Source organism: Crocuta crocuta, unplaced genomic scaffold (assembly GCF_008692635.1).
Source record: "Crocuta crocuta isolate KB4526 unplaced genomic scaffold, BGI_CrCroc_1.0 scaffold77, whole genome shotgun sequence".
NCBI classification, from domain to species: Eukaryota; Metazoa; Chordata; class Mammalia; order Carnivora; family Hyaenidae; genus Crocuta; species Crocuta crocuta.
This window is the reverse complement of record NW_027532172.1, coordinates 2,159,420-2,183,977: the sequence shown is the minus strand read 5'-3', so window position 1 is coordinate 2,183,977 and position 24,558 is coordinate 2,159,420. Positions and strand designations below refer to the sequence as shown.

Sequence of the window (24,558 nt, the reverse complement as noted above, 5' to 3'; positions counted from 1 at the left end):
TAGAGGGGCTGCAGGAGTGCCCCTCCCAGTGAGAAGGTGAGCAAACGGTAGGGTGGGTAGGAAGCGCCGTGGCCTGCAGCACAGGAGCAAACAGGCATAGCTGCACTATCTGCCTGCGGACGTCTACAAGGCAGAACTATGTTATTTAAAAAACATTTTGTATTTAGAAACTGACAAAGACCAATTCTTTCGATTTCAAACAAGGGAAAGCAAGAAGGAACTCTCTTCATCGGGCAGGTTTCTGTGGACTGAGGTTTGGGAGGTCACCCCAGGAGCGACTGGGCCAAAAGGTGCAGGCATGGGAAAGATCAACATCAGGAGGGCAGTATGGTCCCCCCCACAGAGCAGACTCACCCTGGCTGCTCCGGTCATAGACTGATCCTGGGATAATGGCCTCCCGAGCATCATACATGGCTGTTGTCATGAACCGGGCTCCCTGTGAAGGGTTTAGATAGGTGAGGAATTTATCACCTTGACACAAGGAAGAACTTTCTAAAGATGTGACGGCCTGGCCACCTTCCAGGCTATGCCTAGGCAAACCCTGAGGCTTGCTGGGCCTTGCCCACCCCTCCTCCACAGACCTGGCCTTTGGTGCTGAGTGTTTGTCTCCAGGCTTCACATCAAGCAGCATTGCCGCTTCTAAGTCCCCCAGAGCACCCTGGCTTCACAAGGTTTCCTAACGGCCTGTGTCCAACTCCTAGGCTCCACTCATGACTGCATCCCTAAAGGCCATGTCCAGAAAGCCCTTAGAATGCTGACGAGACCCAGGCCGGGGGAGCTCTGGGGCAACAGAATAGCGTGATCACTCCCGCACGCACGCACACACACACACACACACACACACACACACACGCGCGTGTCCACCCTTGGCTCACACCTGCCACAGGTCACACTTGCCATTGCCCATTGCCACGTGCCAGGACACTGGCCTGGGGAGAAGGAGGTTCTCCACACTGTCTTTCTACACCCATCTCTGGCCACCTACAGCCAGTGCTCACCGGGTTGATGGTGTTGACCAGCTTCCTGGGCTTGCTGAACTGCATGAGGCTCTCCCGAAGGTTGTTCAGGGGCCCCTCCACCAGAACCTTCTGCTCCTTGTAGTAGTTCAGCAAGTGGTTCCAGAGCGGCTGCTTAGACAGGGCCTTTGGGTTGCCCACGATAATGACCCCATACCTGCAAGGTGTGGGCCCAAGAACGTGGTGCTTAAGAGCTCTGCACAGTGAGCAGAACACCAGGAAGAAGAGTCTGAGGCAAGACCGAACAAACTCAAAATCCATATTCAAGGTGATAGGAGCTAAGCCCAGGCCGCTCTCCCAGCATCCCACCCACTACATCCCTCCCCAGATGCCTGGCCTGCTCATGACAGTGCCCACCACGAGTGCCAGGGATGGCCGGGGAGGTTGCTGGTCATGGTGACCTGGCAACAGAGCCCACCCTGCAAGCTGCCAACAGTGCACTGGGTAGATCTGCAGGCAATTTCTAATAAGTCCAGAGGTCAAAACACATCCATGAGCAGATGAACTCCCAGACGAGTCTGTTTGCAGCCACGAGCCCGCCTCCTGGGAAGTCACCGGCAGTCCCAGCAGGATCTGCGGCCTCGGGAACCCTGATAGGCCCAGCGCATGGAACTCAGTGCCCAAGCTGGGGTCTGGCTTCTGGTGGATGCTCACCCTCACCCAACCATGTCGAGACCCCCAGGTTGAATCTGGACCCCCAATGTTGGCCACCAAACGAGAGAGCACCTTAGAACGGGGGGCTAATAGACAAAAACCAAGATGCCCTGACAAGGGAAGGAACCACTGTGTGAGGCGAGCCTGACTTCTAGCTGGTATGAGGGCAGCTGTGGTCCAGTTTTACTCAAGGGTGACACAAGGGGCCACCTTATTCTCTGGGTTTCCTCTGCTATCATCGTCTCAAAAAAGATTATGTTCTAGGACCAAAAAGGTAGACAGGACCAAGATACTAGACTCATGGATTATACATCTCTGCAGGACACAGCCCATACTACTGGGTTTTGATCTTAGGTCAGAAGGGCCTAGATAACACATCCCACAAAACTGAGGCCACAGAAACCCACCAGGACAAGAAACAAAAGTGTCTCATTGGGGAGGTGTTCTTTCCAAACTACTGTCTGGAGCACTCTGACCTCGGGCTGGTAAAGCCCCACCCCACCCTGTAAGATGGCCCAAGGTTCAGCCCGGAGGCAGGACTAACAACAGGAAGAGGAGAACCAGGCAAGGAGGAGCCCTTGGGTGGACCCTCCCAGCTCCAGACTCCAAGGGAAAAGTCCCTCTGAAGAACTCCCGTGGCAGGAACGAGGCACCGGCCACCAGCAAGGTCCAAGGGGACCTAGTCTTCCATACCTTGCCCTGGTCAGGGCCACATTAAGCCGCCTGGGGTCATTTAAAAACCCAATGCCTTGGTGCTCATTGGCTCGCACACAGGAAAGGATGATGAAATCCTTCTCTCGCCCCTGGAACGCGTCCACACTGGCAATCTCCACCTCCTATAAGAAACGCACGGTCATAACCAGCTGGCTGCCTTCAAGGACCCTCACAGACTTGTCCCATCCCACCAAGGAGCCTGGGACCCAAAGCCTGCAGAGCCCCTGGAGCCAGCCGCCTGCTCAGTGCGCCTCCAGGCAGCAAGGAGGGAACCCCTGTGGCTGGGGCTGCTCCCACTGGGCCTTCCCAGTCCCCAGCCCCACTCATCCGGCCTTCCTGTGCTTTGTCTTTTTAACCTTGGCAATTTGTTTCCCAGTAATAAAAGCATACACACCTATCACAAAAAACCTTACACTGTACCCAAGTTAACAAGAGAAACTTCCACATAGAGAAATAACTATGTTGTCTTGCATTCTGGAGGTTTTATCCAGGCGCTGACACAACAGTGAACGGCGTTTTCACAACTATGTAATATCCGCTGTAAGGCTAACACTTAACTATACTATAGTGTTCAACTTAGAATTATTTTAAGTTTTGCTCTGAAAACTATCCTGAGAATAATCTGAGGGAACACATGCCCTCACAAAACCGTGCCAGTTCACATTCCCAGGCCAGGTGATCAGGTCAAGGTCAGCAGATCTTGGGGGTCTTGGGGGAGACTCAGCAGACCCAAGCAAGTGTGCACCTGGTAGAGCTTGGTGTGCAGGGAGCCGCTGAACTGCATGTACTGCACCAGGTAAGAGCGCTGGCCCTCGTAAGGTGTGATGATCCCGATCTGGTCAGGCTTGGCACCTGCCTTTAGCAGCTTCGTGGTGATTTTCTCCACATTTGCAGCTTCCGTCCTACGAAAATTAGCCTTTTAGTTCCTGGGATGTACCTGTGAGCTCCTGAGGCTGAGGCTGGATGGAGGCTGTGGGAGGTACACGGACAAGTTCTATCTCCAGGGCGGCCCTGTGAAGGCCCTGCTCGGTGCACCCACAGCTGGGTTCCTCATCATTTACCAAGGGAGTCACGAGCAGAGAGAAAAGGCTCACACATGGGCTTAAGAATATCTGCTCAATAGGGGTGCCTGGGTGGCTCAGTCAGTTAAGTGTCCAACTCTTGATTTCCACCCAGGTCATGATCTCACAGTTTGTGGGATCAAGCCCCTCACAGGGTTCTGCACTGATAGTGATTCTTTCTCTCCTCTCTCTCTGCCCTCTTCCTCCTTGTGGACTAACATTAAAAAATTAATAAAAATTATACAATTCAAAGAAGGGAGAGAGAGAGAAAGAGGGAGGGAGGGAGGGAGGGAGAGAAAGAGAGAAAGAAAAGAGAAAAGAAGAGAAAAGAGAAAAGAAAAGAAAAGAGAAAAGAAAAGAAAAGAGAAAAGAAAAGAGGAAGAAAGAAAAAGGAAGAAAGGGGAGCCTGAGTGGCTCAGTCAGTTGAGCGTCCAACTCTGGCTCAGGTCATGATCTCGCCATTCGTGGGTTCGAGCCCTGTGTCAGACTCTGTACTGCCAGCTCAGAGCCCGAAGCCTGCATCAGATGCTGTGTTTCCCTCTCTGCCCCTCCCCTACTCTCTCTCTCAAAAATAAACATTAAAAGAAAAAAAAAAGTTTAAATAATAAAAGAAGAACGAACTCTCAGTAGAAAACCAGATGCTGAAAGTGAAATATGGAAATAAGATGTTGGTGTAGATGTCCAAACAGAATGGGGAAAAGGAGGGCAAGGGCAAGTTTTAGCACTGTGTTAAAAAATGAACACATTAGCAGCGGTTAGTGGCCACTTGCCAAGCTACCAATGAAGCTTGCAAATGCCATGGTTGAGTCTGCTTACCTGTTCAGGTAGGAGGTGCCTGAGCTGGCGATCTCCTCTTGGCCCTGGGTCACGTAGAAGAACATTGGCTTATCAGGCTGGGGCCACTGGAAGTCAAACCCCTTCTTCACTCGATCCGCTGTCACCGGGGAGGGAAAAGAGGCAACACTTCACATTTGAGAAGTTGCAGCCAATCTGGACTGAGCACAGATGGAGCAATGCGGAGACCACGACATCGCAGTGAGAGGCCCATGCTGGAGCAGGAAGCAGCAGGCCCCAGGCAGGAGCCCCTGGTCTATGGGACCCTAGGGAGGCCACCAGAGCAGGTCCACTGCCCCCAAAACACCCAGGATGTGGGGAAGCCGTGCCTACCAACACCCAGCTGATGCACAAAGCTGGCTTACCCACTGAACAGATCTTATTAGTGGGTGCTTTCTGTGGTCTAAGAAACCTCTGCCTACCTCAGGATCACAAAATAATGCTGTTTTCTTCTAGAAGCTTCATTGCAGTGCCTTAAAGGATTCACAAACCCCTATAATGGGCTTTTGTGGATGACAGTGTCGAGTCCACCTCATCCTGTCACAGAACAAGGCCTACAGATAGGGGAGTCGGATGGGTGAGGTGGCCTCCAGACTCTGTCTCGGGCACTGTGTCCACAGTATCCTGGCAATTGCAGTTTTATAGTAACTTGCATCACCTTATGGTGATCTTGTCCACCTTGGCCATTCTAGATCCTATACATTTCCTTTTAATTTTAAAAATCGGCAAGTCCAGGGGCGCCTGGGTGGCTTAGTCGGTTAGGCGTCCGACTTTCGCTTGGGTCATGATCTCGCGGTTCATGGGTTCGAGCCCCGCATCGGGCTCGGTGCTGACTGCCAGCTCGGAGCCTGGAGCCTATTTCAGTCTGTGACTCCCTCTCTCTCTGACCCTCCCCTGCTCACGCTGTCTCTCTCTCCTAGAAATAAAATTAAAAAAAAAAAAAAAAAAAATGGCAAGTCCATTCACACACCCCACCCAATCCTTTGGGAACTTTGGAGCTGCATCTTATCAACAGATCAGCATGACAAAAATGGTATTTTTGAATCCAAACAGCCTAACATCAATGACCCTCTTTGTGTCAAGCTGAGAGAGACCACATCCATCTTTACCATTCTAGCAAGGGCAGGAGCCAACTGGCTACCTTGGTGGTACATTAGCCCAGGGGCTGCTTTGTAGTGCCTGCCAATTTTAGTGTAGATGCTCCTGCTATAGCTGATGTCAGGCTATCCCAGGAATGGGTATGGGCAGGCGCCAGCACCTCAGGGCTCAAGGGGGCTCCTGGGAGCTGGTCAGGTTGTGTTTTGGGTTCAGATGCTAATTATACAAGTGTGTTCACTCAGTGAAAACTAACTAAGCTAGACACTTAGAATTTGGGCACTTCTTCACACTTCAATGAAGAATTTAAAAACACATACTTACTGGGTGCTGACTCCGTGCCGGGCATGGCAGATACAGCAGGAAACCACCACTCCCACTCCCTACCCCAGAGCCGATGCCATGGAGGGAGGCAGAGCAGGGCTGGCAAGGGTCTGAATCAGAGCTAAGCAATAGCTTTCCCAGCTACTGTCAAATTGCAAACAAGCTCCATGTGGCCTGGCCTCTCCTAGCCCCACCGCCCAATGGACTGGTAATGTTCTACGTGTCACTGTAATGGTAATAATAATGGCACCATCGACTCCCAGGACCGCACTGTGCGGTGGCTGCACAGCCCCGATCAGGTGTGCACTTCCAGCCTCTGTCTCACCCACATAGCAAGCCAGACAAGGTCTACATGGCAGGCTGCTGGTGTTAACCAGACATTAAGAACGCCAGTCTCAGACCCATGTGCACTCTGAAAAGGTAAGGAATGCAAATAGCTCCCATTTCCATGGGTTATATCTGCTGACATTTACTATATTCTGAAACCTAGAAATATAAAATGTTTAAAAATTCCTTTAAAAATAAACATGTTAGCAAAAATATTTTTAATGAAAAGTAGTATTTCCCACCAACATATATATTTATCAAGGTTTTGCAACTCAGCTCACAACTTGGCGGACTCTGCTGCGAGCCCTTGCAGGACGGCGGTCAGGCCGCACAGATGCGTGCAGCTGGAAAAGGGAAGAGTGTCTTAGGACTTTGTCCACAACTGTGGAGTTGTGGTCGGTCCCACACCGAAGGAGGACCCCCTGAAGGATGGCACCAAGAGAGCCTTTCTCTTCTGCCCTGCCCTCGGGATGGCATTTGACTTTTTAACACCCCTGCTGGCTGTCAGAATGGGAAGTACTTGCTCACTAAGTCCAGCACAGCTCCCAAAGATTAACAGTCTTCACGGACATTTGTCACCACCACAGATCTCACCGGTAAAGCTACTCAGCAATGAGAAGACTTGGTCAGCTCAGGGTAGGGACGTGAGTTTTCCAAAATTCTGATTTTCATCTGAATTCTCAGGTTTTATCCCTGGTGGTAAATACTGTCCATTGTTTTCCTTGAAGCCACAGGCTGGCTGCCAGCACTGTCCTCACTCACACTGAAGCACCAGCTGGCCCTCCAGGGTTGCTCCTACACCCTCAGCACAGCAGAAGGGCACATGATGCCTCAGTGTTACTGCGAGAGTAGTTCTGACTTCAGTCCCGTGAGCCCCTGGGGCCTGGGGTTTGAGAACCTCAACAGGGGAAGGAGTTGGAGGGGACATCAGCTCTGCCATCTCCTGTTCTGCCTGCTGTGTGGCAAGCCCCTGGGTGTGAACTCTCAGGTAGCGACTCTGCATTTTACAAGGACACAAGCTCCCCCTTGCCCACACCCCAAGGACATCCCCCACTTCAGGGTGGCTGACCTTCTGTCTCTCTGACCACTGTGCCTCTCTGACATGTCCCCTACACACAAGTGGTCTCCACATAAGGCCAGTGAGGCACTGACAACAGGTTTCAGCGCCCCAGGCCAATTCCAGGCCCCCACTGTGGGCTGAGTACTACCTGCGGTGACGCCGTTCTGGAGAGAGCCCTCGTAGAAGATGTTGGACGGGAAGGCACTGAGCGCAGGGTGCATCCGATACTGGACCTGGAGGCGGATGGGACGGATGCCCAGCACTACCAGCCGCTCAAAGAGTGACTGGGACAGTCCAGCCTTGGCGGCCTTCTTGCACATCACCACGGGGCCCAGCTGGCAGTGGTCACCCACGAGGATGAGCTGTGGTGAGAAGCCCACACAAGTGAGGAGCTCAAGTAAGAAACTACCTAGATGTCCACTCACGAGGGGCACTAAGGGGTCCTGGAGCTAAATAACCACCCAGCCATGCAAATTCAAGCAGTAATACTTAACCAGGCACCAGAAAACCTCCCACCACATACAGGTGTCCTGGCTTTCCCAAAAAGGTTGTTATGTCACCTCTCTTTTACAAAAGACTATGTTAGCATGGTAATGGCTTTTTTCATAAAAGCAAAACTCCTCTTCCAATTTCTTTTGGTTGTCAAAAACAGGTACTAACATCAGCCTTCTATAAAAGCAAAATGGTGTAATGTGAACTTTTGGAAAGCCAGGATGTTCCTCACTTTATCCCATTTTGGCTTTTCAGAGGCTTCAAGGGAATTCTGTACTTCTGGATGGCAGAGGAGCCCTATATATGAGGTACACAGATTTGCACTTGAGACTCACAGAGCTCTCTGTGTCACCCATCTTTCCAAAAACCCCTCAGTGGACCCACTGTACATCCCTGTGCTCTGCCAGGGCGTCATACGGCATTACAGAACATTATCAAAAAACAAATCTCACACAAAACCGCACATGAGAACACCCACTTGTTTTCAAACAGGACTAGAGCGAGTGTGACATGGCCCACCTGCTTGGCGCCAAGAACCACAGGGACCATGCACTCTGGTTCAGTGGCCTGGGTGCTCTCGTCAATTAGGATGGAGCGGAACTGCATCTTGGCAAGCCTCGGGTCCCCTGCACCCACACATGTGCAGCAGATGACATCTGCATTCTGGAAATGAGAGAAGGCAAGGCATCAGAGCTCCTGCATGGTATGTTACCAGGCCCCAAAGGGCAGAAGGGACAGGACACAAACCATCCCCCAACCTGACATCTGTGGAAACAGGCTGTCCCACCCAAACAATCTCTACATCTCGGCTGTAGGGACACAAACTTTTGAGATCCTAAGTCGCTGTACTTCATCGGAAACAGCCTTCAGCACAGAAATGGTTCCATGCCTCGAGACAGCCTTTGACAGGCAACGCTGAGCTGGGGGAAACCCTGGTTTGTTACAAAAGAGGAGAGTGTTCCAGACCAACCCCAGGGCCAAGATGCACGAACACAGAGAAGACAAATACAGGAGGTATGGAAGTACCTTCTCAAAAGCAAAAAAAAAAAACCCAACCTAAAGGTGCCATGCCATGCCTAGCAAACTCCAACAGTTCTCACAGCCAAACTGAACACGACACCACCCAAAGGTACGAGCTCACCATGAGCAGCTCCCGCTCAGCAGTGCGCTTCAGGGCCCGGTAGCGCTTCTCATCGGCAGAGGACAGCTCCCCAGTCTCGTCCTTCAGCTGCTGCAGCTTCTGTAGCTCTGGCATGCTAGAAACACAGCAACACCTGAGCGGGTGCAGGGGGCAGGCGCTGCTGGGGCCCGCGCACGGGGAAGCACCACACTCGAGGCGGGCGGCTCAACACCCACCTATCCATGTTCCTGATCTGGTTGTGCAGGGCCAGGAACGACACCGGGGAGTCGATGGCCTCGCGGCTCTTCGCGCAGAGCCGCACGACTTTCAGCCCAGTCTGGTGGATCTTCTCAGTCAGCTGATCCACAGCTATGTTGCTCGGAGCACAGACGAGCACAGGCCTTCAACACAATGTGAACCAACGTCTCAGGACTCGCCCAGAGGAAACTCAGAAATGTTAACTGCCAGGGCTGGTGTTCACAGGCAGTGGAACCTGCTCACAATCGAAGACTAATGCCAGGAGTGAACAAGGCTGAAGGAGCTAAAACCCAACTGGTCCAGAGCTTCCTGTTTCCACCTGGTTTCTACACTTCTCACATGCAGCAACGCTACTGAGTTCTGCATCCTCACCCTCCCATCTGCACCGTAAAGACTTTCAAAGCCCCTCGAAGGGCACAGGCACAAAACTCAGGATACGTTGACCCATTGCCTTTACCAGAGCAGCAGGCTTGCTTATTAAAAACAACCATAAAGGTCAAATCTCATATAAATAATATAAAACACAGTGCGCTGGGTCACTGGGGCTCCCAAGCAGCCTAGCAGACAAGCCTCCCTCTTTCCACCAGGGCTGTGCTGAGCCCTACCCATTGCCTTGCCGAGCCAGGTGGTAGACGATGGTGGCAGAGGTCACGGTCTTCCCCGTGCCTGGTGGCCCCTGAATCAGGCTCAGTGGTCTCTGCAGCACAGTCTTCACGGCGTAAACCTTAGCATACAAGCAGCTGTTAGGCTGTAGCCGCCCCTGGTGAGCTGGGGGGCCCCCACCGAGCAGGCTCTGTCGGCCAGGCCCCCACACCCCCCTCCCAAGACGGGTGGGAACCTGAGAGTGGTTGAGGTCTGGGAGCCCCTGGGCCGTGAAGCGCTTCGGCAGCTGGCACTTGATGATCACATCCTCCACCTCGTGGCCAAGCAGTTTGTGGTAGATGTAGCCCGACACAGAGGTCTCATCCACGGCAAACGTCTTCAAAGCACTCTGCATCCTGGAAGGAAAGCTCAGGGTCAGCGACACGCACAACCGAGACAGAGTCAAATCTGGCCCTCTGAGATGAGAATCATCCAGATGCTGAAGGAGGTGCCTGCGCCAACAGCAAGTGACTGACTGCAGAGCAAGTGACAGGTGCATCCGCAGGGGGCAGGTGGACGTACCTATCAAATGAGGTTGACTTCCATACGAAATCCACCTGGAAATTATGAGTCACCTCCACAGGGGCACCCACACTGCTCCGAAGCTCAATGGCGATCTCATCGCCATAATCTGTGCCACTGAGTTAAGTTTCATCTTTGTCAAAAGCTGGGTTTGCCTTTCTGAGGAAATTTCATCAGTCTACTGAGGAGAGAGCCCCTCCTCTGCACCCAACATAGAAAAGCCAGCCTGCCCCAAGCGCTCACGACAGACAAGCCACTGCTCTGGGCTCACTACAGCCAGCTCCCTCACTCTCCCTGGGAGGAGCACTGGGGCAGCGCCCGGGGTGGAGCGGCCACACCGCGGCCAGTTTTCAGACTGAACTTCCACAGAGCCCTGGGGCGCAGAGCCGGGAGCACCCTGGCCTCAGGCAAAGCAGCTCTTTGATCCGTTTGAAACAGCCGGCATACCCTCAGTACAATTGAAAGGGCTCAGCGGCAGCAAACACCCCCTCAAAGGAGCACCTCCAGCCATGGCCGCCCATGATGCCCTTTCTTCCATCTGCGGCGGCGACCCACATGTGGGCTTCCTGCACTCAGCACAAGCTCGCCTTTCTTTACTCAAAGGATACTATCAGGGACCTTGATGACGTGGCCGATCCCTTTCCACAGGGGTGCCAGATCCCCCTTGTACCGCAGGCATATCTCATCTCCCTGCATGAGCCGCATATCTTCCAGAAAAAAAACAAGTTAGCGTTTTCAACATGTGCCGAAACTGCCACCATGAAGAGTTTAAACAAATTAAGGGACACTTTACAAGGGTGAAACTAGGAATTTTATGCTACTTATGGTCACAAATATTTTAAAACTTAAAATCACCTCTTAACCAAATTATGACTAAATCCTCATTACCAGAGTCAGTCTTGGGCAAAGTGAAGTAGGCGATTCTCTTCTTGTTAAGGCCCAGGTCCCACCTGACCGTGATGTTATCTTGAGTCTGAGCACATGAAAAATAAGAGCCCTGTTAGCCTGAGACACAGACACGGGCCTGGACTCCTCGTGTCTGGGTTTGCACAGGTGTGTGCCCTCTGAAGACCTTACGAGCCATGATGTCAGGGTACAGTGAGCAGTACCCAACAGCCTGAAACACCAACAAGGGCACATCCAGGAGAGAAGCCATTAGGACCCCCAGAACCCACTCGAGATGACCATGAGACCCCCACACAAGGTCTGCTCTTGGAGGCGGCTTCTCTGTGAGCTGCATAGGGAGAAGGAAGCCAACAGCTGATCCTCAGAGCTCCCACTTCCCATTCGTGTTCTTCGTGGAACTGGTGCAAGGAGCGCCCTCAGCTCGCCATGCTCCTCAGGTCCGACTCTTGTAGCTGTGGGCAAAGGCCGCGAACCGGACTGAGAGGGACTTTCGTTGGATTTTAAATCAGAAAACACTCAGGCCGATGTTTAGCTCCGAGTGACCGGGCGTCTGCCCCCGGGTCACGCCCTCGCCTGCCCTCAATCCACCGTTCTGTCTCTCTGGGCACGGTGCCTCAGCCCGCGCCAGCATCCGCGGTTTGCAGAGGAAACTGCCCTCCCCAGACCTTAGGAGAGACGCTGTGTTAAAACGACCGAAACCCTCCTGCACACACATCACCTGGGACTCTTTCAGTTTCTTATCGTAGTCGGCCTCCAGCTTGACCAGAGGGCCGAATATGTTCTGGTACTGGTAGGCGTCCTCGTACCGCAAGAGGACGTGCTGCGGCTCCTCGTCCACACCGGGCTTCTCCAGATCCTCCAAGGTGGCAGAAGGATTCTCCTACAACACAAGCACCGCACATTTTCACCGACACACGAAAGGACTACACACAAGCTCACTAGTCACCAGAAGAAAAGAGCATATCCATCACCTCTCAGAATGAGTCCATGTTGGCCTGGCATACAGAAGGGCACAGGCGGTCAGTGGTGTCCACCCCACAAGGAGAGCCCTTGTATGAGGAAGCGTACGCGGCACAGGGCGGTGGACACTGGCCTGGGTCTTTGCTCAAACTTCAGCCGTTGCTGCTAACCCTCCTCTGCCCAGGGCTACACCAACAGGGTGAATATTGGTGATGACACCCCAGGTACACGGCCTGACACACCCACACCATCAAATGGCCGCATTCTCCAACAAATGCCTAGCCCCAGAACTGGAAGAGAGAAGACTTCTTTTGGGCTGCCAGAAAGACCACTGGTTCTCCGGCTGCGGACACAAAAGGTGAGCACCCCACACCCCAATTTCTTCCTGACCCTGTGCTGCACCGATAGAGGTGACACACTCTTCCCTGGCAGGGACAGAACAGCATCTGGGCTGTGGGGATATAAACAGGAAAGGTGAAATAAATCTGGCAATCTGAAAATCAAAGCAGAAAGTTACCTTGTTAGACAGATGCTACAGAAATATTCTGATTCACACTCAAAGTGAAAATAATTCACATGTAAGATTTCAGATTAGGGGCACCTAGGTGGCTCATTCGGTTAAGTGTCTGACTTTGGCTCAGGTCATGATCTCATGGTTCATGAGTTTGAGCCCCACATCAGGCTCTGTGCTGTCAGCAAAGAACTTGTTTCAGATCATCTGTCTCCCTCTCTCTCTGCCCCTTCCTCTCCACATAAAAAAATAATAAATAAACATAAAAAAAAAAAAAAAAGATTCTGGGGGCGCCTGGGTGGCTCAGTCGATTAAGCGTCCAATTTTGGCTCAGGTCATGATTTCATGGTTCGTGGCTTCGAAACCCGCATTGGGCTCTGTGCTGACAGCTCAGAGCCTGGAGCCTGCTTCAGATTCTGTGTCTCCCTCTCTCTAACCACTCCCTACTCACACTGTCTCTCTCTATATTAAAAAATAAACAAACAAATAAAAATATTTTAATAAAAAATAAAAATTAAAAATAACAACAAAAAAAGATTCTGGATTATATAGGGGTGCCTGGGTGGTTCAGTTGGTTGAGTGTCTGACTTCGCTTCAGGTCATGATCTCGCCGTTTGTGGGTTAGAGCCCCACGTCAGGCTCTGTGCTAGCAGCTCAGAGCCTGGAGCCTGCTTCGGATTCTGTCCCTCTCTCTCTACCCCTCCCCCACTCCTGCTCGCTAGCTCTCTCTCTCAAAAANGGGGGGGGGGGGTGGGAGGGCACCCCACCACCCACCTGGAAGCCCCTCCCCTTCACTCCTCCAGCAGCTATAGGCTCTGCCTCTCTAACCTTTGTGACCTGGACCCTTTCCACCTGAACATTCACCCCTGGCCTGGTGTCACCCTGGCTCAGACACCTCACAGGCCCAATGAGGTCTTACAGCATCCTCACAGTCCTGTTTCCCCAGGCCTGGGCTCCTCCCAACAGGTCCACCCACAGCTACTTCTGGTCCTCCTCTTTCCCACCACCCACCCTCACCCTTTCCCACCCTCTCTCCCTCGGCAATAAGAGAAAAATTCCACCAACCAGAGCTGTCCTTCCCCACAGGCCTGGAAGGAGGTGCCCATGAGCTTCTACCAAGGGGCCACTCAAGTACAGACGGCAGTCTCTCCTGAGCTCCTTCCAGAATCTCCTGTTTTGAACACAATCCCAGCAGCTCCCCCTGGCCCAGAACTGTGCTGAGGCAGATATACATTCTCAGCAGGCCCTCACCTTCCAGAGCTCCTCCAGCTTGTTGATCTGCTGAGCAGTGATCTGCCGGGCCCGCAGCTGCTCTTGCTCAGAAGGGATCTTGACCAGCCAAGAGAGGAAGCAGCGGTCCTGGATCAGGGGCTGCCACTGGGAGCTGTCCCAGTTGATGTCCTTGAGGCTGCTCTGACTGGCACAGGGCTGCCTACAGAAACACCGAGGGCAGGGAGAGCCCAGATGAAGATGACCTCCACCCCCAAGGCTTACCTTTCACCCCAAAATAATGTTCCCTACATTTTATTATGTGATCACATTACCTTTAAATTGTTGGTAATACACTGCCTCTCCCCAAGCACTTGAGCTCTGAACTCTTAGAACACTCTTTTTACAGAAGTGTTTTCATGACTTAACCAGAGCACGCCCCAGAAGAGTTCCTCAACGTTCTCAGTTCTCTGACTAGGGCCCCCACCCCCAAATGTGCTCACACCTCTCCCATGAACAGAATAGGGCCCCGTAGGTGCTGAACGCCCTGCCCCCTCGGAATCAGGGCCCCGCCCTCACCTGCACAGCAGCACCACCACGGAGTCCGCTTTGGCAGGGATGAAGCCGAGGAGGAAGACATTGCGGCAGCCACAGTTGTAACACTCCAGAACTGTCTCCCCCAGGGGCCCATCCTTGTGCAGAGTCACCTCTTTGCATTTTGCCCTCACGAGGTGATTTACAATGTGGCTGAAACCAGGAAATGATAAATAGTTAACACCCAAAGTTTGGCTTTTCACCACTTCCAATTTTCAAGCTCCCCGTTAAAAGTTCCGGTACCGTTCACAGTCCATTAGCAGGGGCGGTCACACCTCATCCATCTGGCATCCCAGGGGACCAGCCCGCCCCTGAACTGGCTCCCCACTGAGCGTAAAAATCAATCCGACTTGAACAGCCTTGAAGGAAAACTTTCCTAACACGTTTCACATAGTTCCTGCTTCTTTTTTTTAGTTCCTGCTTTCTGAAATCCTATGTATGGGGCCTGACTGAACATATCACTGAGGCCAAGACTGCTGTCCCGGAGAAGCAGGAGGTTTGCCCCTTCCACCACTCTTCTGTTTGTTGAGGCTTCTCGGCATAGCTTCTGCTGGCCCCTGTGCCTGCTTCCAGGAGCAACTGCCCCTCCTAATTTGCTGCAGGCCAGGAAACTTGATAACTGAACGTATTAGAAACCTGAGGACAGTAAAAAACAGCAGGGCCCAAGGCCACTCTCAGGAAGCACAGGGCCAGTTCTGAACTGAACTATCTGAAACCGGCTTGCCTCGGCTCTTTCCTCACTGCTGCGTGGCCCTCCCATCTCCAGGACAGGGACAGAGGTCACCTACACCGGGGGCTTGCAAGCTCTGCCTCAGGCTCTCCCCAGCTACCTGACCACTGGTGAGACACGGAGCCACAGCGCACCTGCCGGCCTTGCTGCTGAGGCCCTCCCTTCACCCCCTTCACCTCGGGGAAACCCCTTCTGTTCCAAGTTTCAGCTGACATCCTAACCCTCTCTGGACCCATTAAGCCAGTCAGATCATCTAAACAACCATCACCGCTCTCAGTACCCACTGTTCTGAAGCCATCACACACAACTGGGCATTTTACCAGCCTCTGCTTTCCTGTCTTTTCTTCACCTACCTCACCCCACCTACACTGGAACCTCCCTGAAGGCAATGGCTGCCCCATTATCTTTATAACCCAGCCTCACACAAACATGCAGTGCTGGCTGACGGAGTCTGTTTTCTCTTAGAGGCTTTTCACTCACTTTTTCACAGATCTTGGCTCTGCTGACCAGAAGCTGGGGTTGCCAGCTAAGAAGTTTTAGTTAATTGCTTTTCCTGCAGGAGAGGAACTAATGCAATCATAGTAATGGTGAAATTACCCAGAACATTCTAAAAATGGGACACGATATTGGTTACCCTGAAGATGCTTTTCCTTTCAAATCTTTTTTTTTTATATTTTTTTTATACAAGAGAACAAATCTACACCTTTATTTATTTACTTTCCAGTTAGTTTAAATCCTTGAGGGGCACAGCATCACACGGATTCTGTGGCCAATGGGTTTAGCAGGAAGGTTGCTTCGGAATTTTGCACGAACCATGCCACTGTTTCCATGAGCACGAGTTACTTTTCCCCAGATTACTCTGGTTTTATTCGGTTTGCCACCAGGAGTCACTGTGTTGTTCTTTGCTTTGTACACATAAGCACATCTCTTGCTCATATAGAACTCAGTTTCATCTCAGGCAGAAACACCTTCAATTTTAAGAAGAGCTGTGTGCTCCCTCTGGTTCCTGAGACCCCGTTTATAGCCAGCAAAAATGGCTTTGGACCACAACTTTCCAGACATATTTGTCGTTTCAGGAGTCCTGTTCCCAGCAGGCCTCCACGGGTTCAAATATGGCGGAAAGAAAGCTTTTTCAAATCTTTAAAATGAAATACCATGGGGCGCCTGGGTGGCTCAGTTGCTTAAGCATCTGACTCTTGATTCAGCTCAGGTTATGATCTCATCGTTTGGGAGATCGAGCCCCGCGTAGGGCTCTGTGTTGACAACATGAAGCCTGCTTGGTTTTCTCACTCTCTCTCTCTCTCTCTCTCTCAAAATAAATAAGTGAACATTTTCAAAAAATAAAATTAAGTCAGCCCCCTTTCTTGCCTCGGAACCTCAGAGTTCACACTGCTCACTCTAAGGTGACAGGAGATCTGTCTACTGTGTCCTCAGGCAGCACGAGATGGTGAGGCCTGGCCTGCAGCTGACACAGAAGTGGGGGCTCTGTGCAAATAAACCTGCCTATGGAGTTTTATCACTTTATGTCTCTAAAACATGAATCCCCAAAAATGCTGCTCTCTTGGCAGAGACCTGGTGCCATTTCCCATAAGGGTCTGCTCTGCCTCTCTGTGACAGGGGAGCGAGCTGTCATACATCATGGCAGTTCTGGAGAAGCCACCAGGACTGGAGTCTCACTGGTGGTGGGGGCCAAGGAGTCCCATCACTACAACTAGACCAACTGGACCCTCCCTGGCATCCAAGCCCCAGCACAAAACTGGTCTCACCCCAAACACAAGCGACCCAGTCACAGCTGCTGCTGATCAACAGCAGGAAGGGAAGCCCAGAGACGATGGTCAAGTGAACTTAATTTAATCCGATGATTCAGGATCTGGCCCATATTAGCCTCAGGACTGCTCCGATGAGCTAAGGCCAGAGGGAGCCTTCTCAGGAAGTGGCTCCCATGGATGCCCATTACTGTCTTGGGAACATCCTCCCCAGGCACCCAGTAATGAAGATGAACGGGCGTGCCAGGAGCTCATCTTGCAGAAAAATATAAATAAAAACTGGGAACAAGAATTAAGCCAACCCTACTTGCATAATAAAAAGAACCACAGAGAATAAATCAAGGGTAAATACATTAAGGCATTCACACACCACCATCTGTTTCAAGTTAAACCAGTCACAGAGGAGGGAAAAAACCAGGTTTGTTAGCGTGATTTTATATTGTGCTTTTGTTTCAACATTTCCATAATTTACACACAAATCTGAGCACAGCACTGATTAAAGACACATGCGCGGTGTGATTATCTACCTGCCAGAAGTATTTCCGCGTCCATTACAGAACCACTTCTTGCTGGTATTACAGTAAACCACGCAAGCAGGATCGTGTATTCCGCAGTAACTAAAAAAGTCAAAACATCAACAGTTAAAGCTGGAAGGTCTCTCTCTGGTTTTAATTTGGCAGGATGTAAAATTCTTTCCTCTTACAACATTTTAAATTTTTTCATTAAACACATACTCAAACCCAACGATCCCACTAACAAAATCCAATCAGTTAACTTGCAGAGGCTTCTTGACCCTGCAAATGCAGGGAAGGGGTTCTGGGTGCTGGGGAGCCTTCTCAGGGAGGCCCTAGACAAGAGCAAAGCCCCTTCGAGGTGAGGGGTGAGAGCTGTGGAAGGTGCCAGGTGAACCCAACAATGGAGGTCTGACACCCCAAAGCAACCCCTTGTCAACCCTTTGGCCTGAAGTTTCTGGAACTGTGACTTAAAAGAAGGAAAATCAGCTTCGCTGGCTCTGGGCACACAGAAAAGCAAGCGGTAGCCACACCGCGGTCACAAGGCGCTCCACACCCGGCAGAGGGCGCCATGCTCCCGGGAACACTCAGCTCGATCGGACCCAGCAACAGAGGGTCTCTGGGTGCAGGCTGTGTTCAAGCTTGCAAGGAGCACCTCAGGAGAGTCCCAGCCTCATTCTTCTGAAAATCAACACATCAAAAACAAAAACTGGCTCACCAGAGTCCTCTGCGTATATGAAGCCAAGACTCAGCCTCAAACTGAATGTGTTTGAGCCAAGAACCTTCCCTGCAACACCCCACAGTATGGGGACAGCTGGGAGGGTGAGGGGTGTGCAAACTTCAACCACCTGCAGCTTTACCGGAACCACTTCACTGGCAAATGTGTAGGTAACAGGAACACTGACATATCACTAACATGTAAATAAAAACATTTGTAAATGAGAATGGAAAAAAGAGCCAAAATAAAGTGAAAAACAAAAGGCCAAAATAGTTAAAAAAAAAAAAAAAAAAGTCTGTCCAAAGAGCAGGGAAAGAGCGGCACTCTGTCCTGTGGTGGGCACAGACTTTGAAGGGGCAGTGTGCTGACAGGTGGGCAAGACTGAGCTGTGGCCCAGGCCTAAAGTGGCCCTGACTGGCCAGGTGCCCTGAGCCTCTTCTGGTCTCAATTTCCTTCCAAAGCAAGAAAGAGTCCTGATGTAATGAATGGATGGGTCCTGCTCTAGATAAGAATTCCAAATTTGGTCAACAAACAGGTCTACGCACCGATTATTCAACCTCAGTTCTGGGGGAATTTTGAACACATCAGAGAAGCAGGTATTTTAAAATATCCCGCAATCAATCACCTCTTTGTAAGAGAAATTTTAGCCATCTGTTTACCCGCTAAACCTAAATGCTCACCAAATGTGAGGAGTTCTTTTGAATGAGCGACCAGGACAGGTACCAAGAACAACCCCAAAGCCTGAGAAGGGGAGTCTTTTCCCTACCCTCTAGATGAATTAGGGGTGTCAAAGCGTGCTGACCCCACCCTCCTGCTCCTGACTATGTATACACAGGTCTGAAGAACCTCCTTATTTTGTAATACCAAATGTCACAGTCCATGCTAAGACCATGGCTTAGGCTTCTAAAGGCATCAGCACCCACCTGCAGGCGTGTACAGGGAGATCCTTCGTGTAGTAGGTATCTTCTTCATCTTCTTCGAAGTTCAACTCGGCCAACAACTGGCTGGTCTTGGCCACATTGTCATCCACAGCCCCATTCTGCAAAATGCCCTCCGGTCCCCCGACCTACAGCAGAATAGGACCATCACCACGCAAGGCTGCAGCTCTTAGGCCTTAGCCCAGGCACATGACCTCTTCTCAAATGAGCAGCCACGGCGACCTTCCCACAAATGCTGGCCTGCTCTCTGCTTTGAGACAGTTCAGCTTCTTCTGACTGGACTTTTTACACCCTATTAAACACACCTGGACAAAAACAGGGTGTTGGCGACCTACGTCATCCACCCTGCCTCCTGCATTATCCAGGTCCAACCCCATCTGGTCACGGAGCCATCACCAAACCAGGATGCTGAGGAAGACACTTCGTTCCCATGACTGAGGGTCACAAGGAACAGGATGGCTTTTTACAAAGTTGTTGCAATCCCCTCTGGGGACAGCTGCACTGTCAGGCCAGAAGGCCTGGAATCCCACCAGAGTGAAGGGTCCCGCTGAAGCCTAAGCACCAGAAGTAAAGGCTGTGTCCACTGGAGATGTGGGAGAACAGTTCTCTCATTGGCCAACAGACTTCCTCCACTGCCAGTTTCCCTCTCCAGAGGGCAGCCCTTCTTCATTTTGAATTAGTAGTTCAATGTTAGGATGACCCTCCAAACTCAGGCTATAATCTTACTATGTATATTACCTTTTATATGTTACAACAGCAAAAACATACCAAAAGGCAACTTTAACAATAACCCATGAATTTCACAGGCACTTCTACTGAGCTCACATTTCCATTCAGAGGCACACAGATTCAACTCACCAGAGATTAACGGGCATTCCCAAAGCCACCCCAGGAACCTCAGACAGCAGTCAACAGTCCTTGTCATCTCCCCATACCCCTAACAGGAGGTAGGAGATGACACATCTCCCACATGAGGCTGGGGTCAGGCAGCAGGAGTGTCGGAGCAGTGAGGAACACAAGGAAGAATGAATGATGGAAGCCCCAGGGCAGGCACCAGGTTTCTCTGAGCTGTGAGACAGGATCAGACACTGGCCCCCCTCCCTCAAAAAGCCCCTGCCATTTAAGAGTCACACCACATGGGGCCAGCTCAGACCAGTGCAGCGCAAGCCAGCAGTGTCCACGGGGCCCTTCCTTGTCCACTGCTCCAGCCAAGTCACCTATGAGATTCTAAAGACATCAGTTCTCTTGGGGGTGTAGAGCTGGGGTGTGTGCGTGCTAGCGCAGGCAGGCGCACAGGGGGGAATCAGGGAGTGCTGTGGCCTTCACGGGGTGTTCTGGAAATTGCAGTGGCGCATCTGGGTTGTAAGTAGAGGGCATCTACAGCTGTGTCTGTAATGGTCTCAGCCCAGATCAGAACCCCATTTCAGCTTCTGCCACTAGTTTAATGTACTTTTTTTCAGGCAGGCAACAACCAAGTTTAATGAAAGAAAACTATGCTTTGTTTGAAAAAAAAAAATTGTTTTTCAAAGAAAAAAAAATCAACATTTGGATTTTAATGCAAAAAACACAGTACTATAACAATCATAAGCACTTCTTTGTGAATCCCTGATCTTTTTTTAATTATGGTAAAGTACACATTATATAAAATGTACCACTGACCTTGAAACCATTTTAAAAAAAAATTTATTTTTGAGAGAGAGAGAGAAGGAGAAAGGGAAAGAGAGTGTGCACGAGCAAGCAAGAGGCAGAGAGAGAATCCCAACCAGACTCCACACTGTCAGTGTGGAGAAGTCAGTGTCAGAAGAGCCTGACATGGGGCTTGAACTCATGAACTGTGAGATCATGACCTGAGCCCAAATCATGGGTTGGATACTTACCCAAGGAGGCCCCCAGACGATGCCTCCCTCCATTGTAACCATTTTTAAGTGTACAGCTCAGAGGCATTAAATACATTCCTATTATTCTACAACTGTCACCACCACCCATCTCCAGAACTTCCCAAACTGAAACTCTATTTAGTACCAACTCTCCATTCCCCACCCCTAGCCCCTAGCACCCACCTTTCTACCTTCTCTCTCTGAAACCTGACTACCCTAGAGATCTCATATAAATAGTTTCATAGTATTTGTCTTTTTGTGACTGGCCTATTTCACATAGCGTAACATCTTCAAGATTCATCCATGTTGTAGCATGTGTTAGAATTTCCTTTTTTAAGACTGAATAACATTCCACTGTATGGATTTTGTTTACCCATTACTCTTCAATGGGCACTTGGGTTTCTTCCACCTTTTGGCTGCTGTGAACATGGTATACAAATATCTCATCAAGTCCCTGCTTTCAATTCTTTGTTGAATCTTATGGTAATCCCATGTCTAACTTTTTTGAGGAACTGCATTTTCCACAGAGGCTATGTCATTTTACATTCCCATCAACAGTGCACAAGGGCTCCAATTTCTCCACAGGCTCAATGATACTCATTATCATTCTTCTGGGTTTTTTTTAAGTAGCCAACTTAATGAATATGAGGTGGTTATCTCATTGTGCCTTTGATTTGCATTTCTCTGACAGCTAATGAAACTGAGGATCTCTTCATGTCCTTGCTGGTCGTTTATCTATCTTCTTTGGAGAAATGTCTATTGAAGTCCTTTGCCCATTTTTAATCAGATTGTTACATTCTTTGCTGAGCTGTGCTTTGAAATTCTGATAGTTGGCTATCACTTCAAAAAGTCACCTGTTTGCCAATGCTTCTCTTGAAACATGCAGTGGCCACGCTAGTGTGAGACTACCACCAGGGCCAGCACTGCTGGGTCACAATGTCTCCTGATGTGACTGTGCCTAGGCACACACGTGTTGGTTTTCTGAAAGTGTGTGGCCAGGTGATGGCTCCTGGATTTCATCTTACGGCAGTGAAGGAGGTATATAGATCATGCTGCAGAAGGCAGCAACTAGAAACGGACATCTGCAGGGATGCCTGGGTGGCTCAAACGATAAAGTGGCTCATGTTACGATCTCAAGGTTCCTGAGTTTGAGCCCCTGCACTGGACTCTCTGCTGTCAGCATGGAGCCCGATTCAGATCCTCTGTCCCTTTCTCTGTACAACTCCCCCGCTCCTGTTCTCTTTCTCAAAAATTTAAAAAGAAAAAAAAAAAGAAACTGACATCTGTGATCCCATTTAAACTCTTAAAGTCAATAAACTGGTTCCTCAAGTATTTAAGGTAACAACAACGTTTCTGAGAATATTATGAAAGGCAAACTTTTTACTTGATCTAAAACTTCTTTCCAGCGGTACCTGGGTGGCTCAGTCAGTTAGGCATCCAGCTCAGGTCATGATCCTACGGTTCATAGGTTCAAGTCCCACATCAGGCTCTGCGCTGACAACGCTGGGCCCGCTTGGGATTTTCTCTCCCTCTTTCTCTGCCTCTCCTCTGCTTGTGCTCTCCCTCTCAAAATAAATAAACTTTAAAAAACAAACTATTCTTTCCAAAGATCTGGTATCCAGTGCTTAGATAAATGTGTATTGACATCTTTTATGACTTAACTCTGATCAGCTTTCATCTTTCCAAAAAGAAATGTGCTACTTTTCCAATCCAATCTCAGCAGAAAAACACCTTATAAAATCCAGGATTAGGGTGCCTGGGTGGCTCAGTCAGTTAAGCATCTGACTCTTGATTTCGGCTCAGGTCATGATTTCACAGTTTCATGGGTTTCGAGCCCCATGTCAGGCTCTGCACACTGACCACATGGAGCCTGCTTGGGATTCTCCCTCTCTTTCTTTGCCCCTCCCCTGTTCATGCTCTGCCTCTCTCAAAATAAACTTAAAACAAAAAAACAAGAAAACNGCTTGAGCTCATGAACCATGAGACCACGACTTGAGCCGAAATCAAGAGTCAGATGCTCAACTGACTGAGCCACCCAGGTGCCCTGGTAATTATTTAAAAAAAATTTTTTTTTTAATATTTATTTAGTTTTGAAAAAGAGAGAGACCAAGTGCGAGCAGGGCAGAGAGAGACAGGGAGATACAGAATTAAAAGCAGGCTCCAGGCTCTGAGCCGTCAGCACAGAGCCCGAAGCAGTGCTTGAACTCATGAACCGTGAGATCATGACCTGAGCTGAAGTCAGACGCTTAACCGACTGAGCCACCCAGGTGCTCCCCAGGATTTCTATTTTTAAATGGTTGGATTAAATACCTAATAATAGTCTCAATTTTACTTCTTATCACACAAAGTCTAGAACACTTACTATCTAGCCCTTTAAGAAAATGTTTACAGATTCCTTATCTAGAAGAACTTCTAAAATATCTCATTAGGTTGCATAAGCTTTTACATGTAAAGAAATGCTCTTGGGATCACTTCTCAGCCTTTTGGCTAAGATCAAGTGAAGAAATGCTCTTGGTGATATTTGAAGCTTTACTCTGCTGAAACATCAAAACTAGTACATCGAGTAATACAGAAAAGTGCATACCACCTGGGCCCTGTCTTCCTACCCACTCCTGTCTCATCTGGGACTCATATCTCACAGTTCACCTCCCCTCACCAGCGGAAGGCATGAACCAGCAGAGGACACCTCCTGACCAGCCACATGGGGACCCACACTGCACCACACTTACCCCTTCAGGTTAATAATGGGGAAAGAAATATAGGTCGACTCTCAGAACTCTTGGGAGACAATACAATACAGATACAAGATCAGGTAGACTCTCCACACCTCCAATAAAGCTGGGGAGGCCAGAGAAAGAGTCCAGATTCTCCAAGGCCCAGTAGCCCTCCAGCCTCCTGGTTAGGGAACATGTAAGGTATAGTGCCCACACACGTGTGCACACACTCTCAGCTCCTGGATCGGCCCCACTCCTGCCCAGCTATGATCTGGCCACAACACAAACTGACTTCTATAGCCAGGTTGTAAATTTCTCCCTCTACTCTCTGGAAAGTTTTAAGATAAACATTAACTTCAAAAATACACTGACCTTAGAAACTATAATTAAATTACTTAAAACAAAGCTCTAACTAGAGAGTGCCCAGCACAAAGAAGGTCCACAATCCATGCCAGGTGATGTGACGGGAGGAGTGAGGGGTCCTTGGCCTTGGCCTGAACAGGACTGAGGTCCCCTGCAGCCCCCAAGGCTCAGAGAGGCAGCAGCCCCTGCACCCAGAGGCACCCTGAGCCCACTCCCAGGCACCACATCACTGGGAAAACAGTTCCCTCTTCACCTCCGCTCTGAGTACTATTTGAAGTACATCTATGAACTGCTGAGCTGATCAAGGTCTACAGACGTTTTCTGCCCAGGGACAGCTTCATACAAGCAACTACAGAACTCACTGTGCACATCAGAGTAGCAGGAAGAAAGGTCGCTTCAGTCCCACAGAGGAAAAGCATGTAAATTCAAAAATCACTCCTAAATGTGCTAGTAAGAATGTTTATAGACCACAGACTTTTACTCCAAACCTCCTAAGTGCTGTACCATGCAGCATGAAATGGACCTTTTTTTTCAGTCCCTCAGTCCCTTAGTCTGCCAGTGCTGTCGAGTCTTTGCACTCACTGTCCCTTGGCCTCTGCACAGCTGGCTCTTGGTCCTCTGGGTCTCAGTCCACAGGGTGC

General features: G+C 50.1%; 1 protein-coding gene and 1 pseudogene across 1 annotated transcript in view; both read right to left on the bottom strand.

Moving 5' to 3' along the window:
• The window catches only part of UPF1 (UPF1 RNA helicase and ATPase), a 60,333-nt gene that overhangs the window by 2,956 nt on the left and 32,819 nt on the right, over nt 1-24,558 (bottom strand). The window contains exons 3-21 of the mRNA XM_077777023.1: nt 18,949-19,091; nt 17,323-17,412; nt 14,285-14,452; nt 13,748-13,928; nt 11,744-11,905; nt 11,008-11,092; nt 10,728-10,826; nt 10,120-10,228; nt 9,794-9,953; nt 9,561-9,679; nt 8,934-9,098; nt 8,719-8,833; nt 8,097-8,240; nt 7,234-7,447; nt 4,262-4,379; nt 3,130-3,286; nt 2,364-2,506; nt 999-1,173; nt 355-436 (exon numbers count right to left, since the gene is read on the bottom strand). Of these exons, the coding sequence (XP_077633149.1) occupies nt 355-436; nt 999-1,173; nt 2,364-2,506; nt 3,130-3,286; nt 4,262-4,379; nt 7,234-7,447; nt 8,097-8,240; nt 8,719-8,833; nt 8,934-9,098; nt 9,561-9,679; nt 9,794-9,953; nt 10,120-10,228; nt 10,728-10,826; nt 11,008-11,092; nt 11,744-11,905; nt 13,748-13,928; nt 14,285-14,452; nt 17,323-17,412; nt 18,949-19,091 (2,629 nt within the window). The remainder of the gene's footprint in view (nt 1-354; nt 437-998; nt 1,174-2,363; nt 2,507-3,129; nt 3,287-4,261; nt 4,380-7,233; nt 7,448-8,096; nt 8,241-8,718; nt 8,834-8,933; nt 9,099-9,560; nt 9,680-9,793; nt 9,954-10,119; nt 10,229-10,727; nt 10,827-11,007; nt 11,093-11,743; nt 11,906-13,747; nt 13,929-14,284; nt 14,453-17,322; nt 17,413-18,948; nt 19,092-24,558) is intronic.
• LOC144242329 (large ribosomal subunit protein eL33 pseudogene) lies at nt 15,759-16,106 on the bottom strand (annotated as a pseudogene).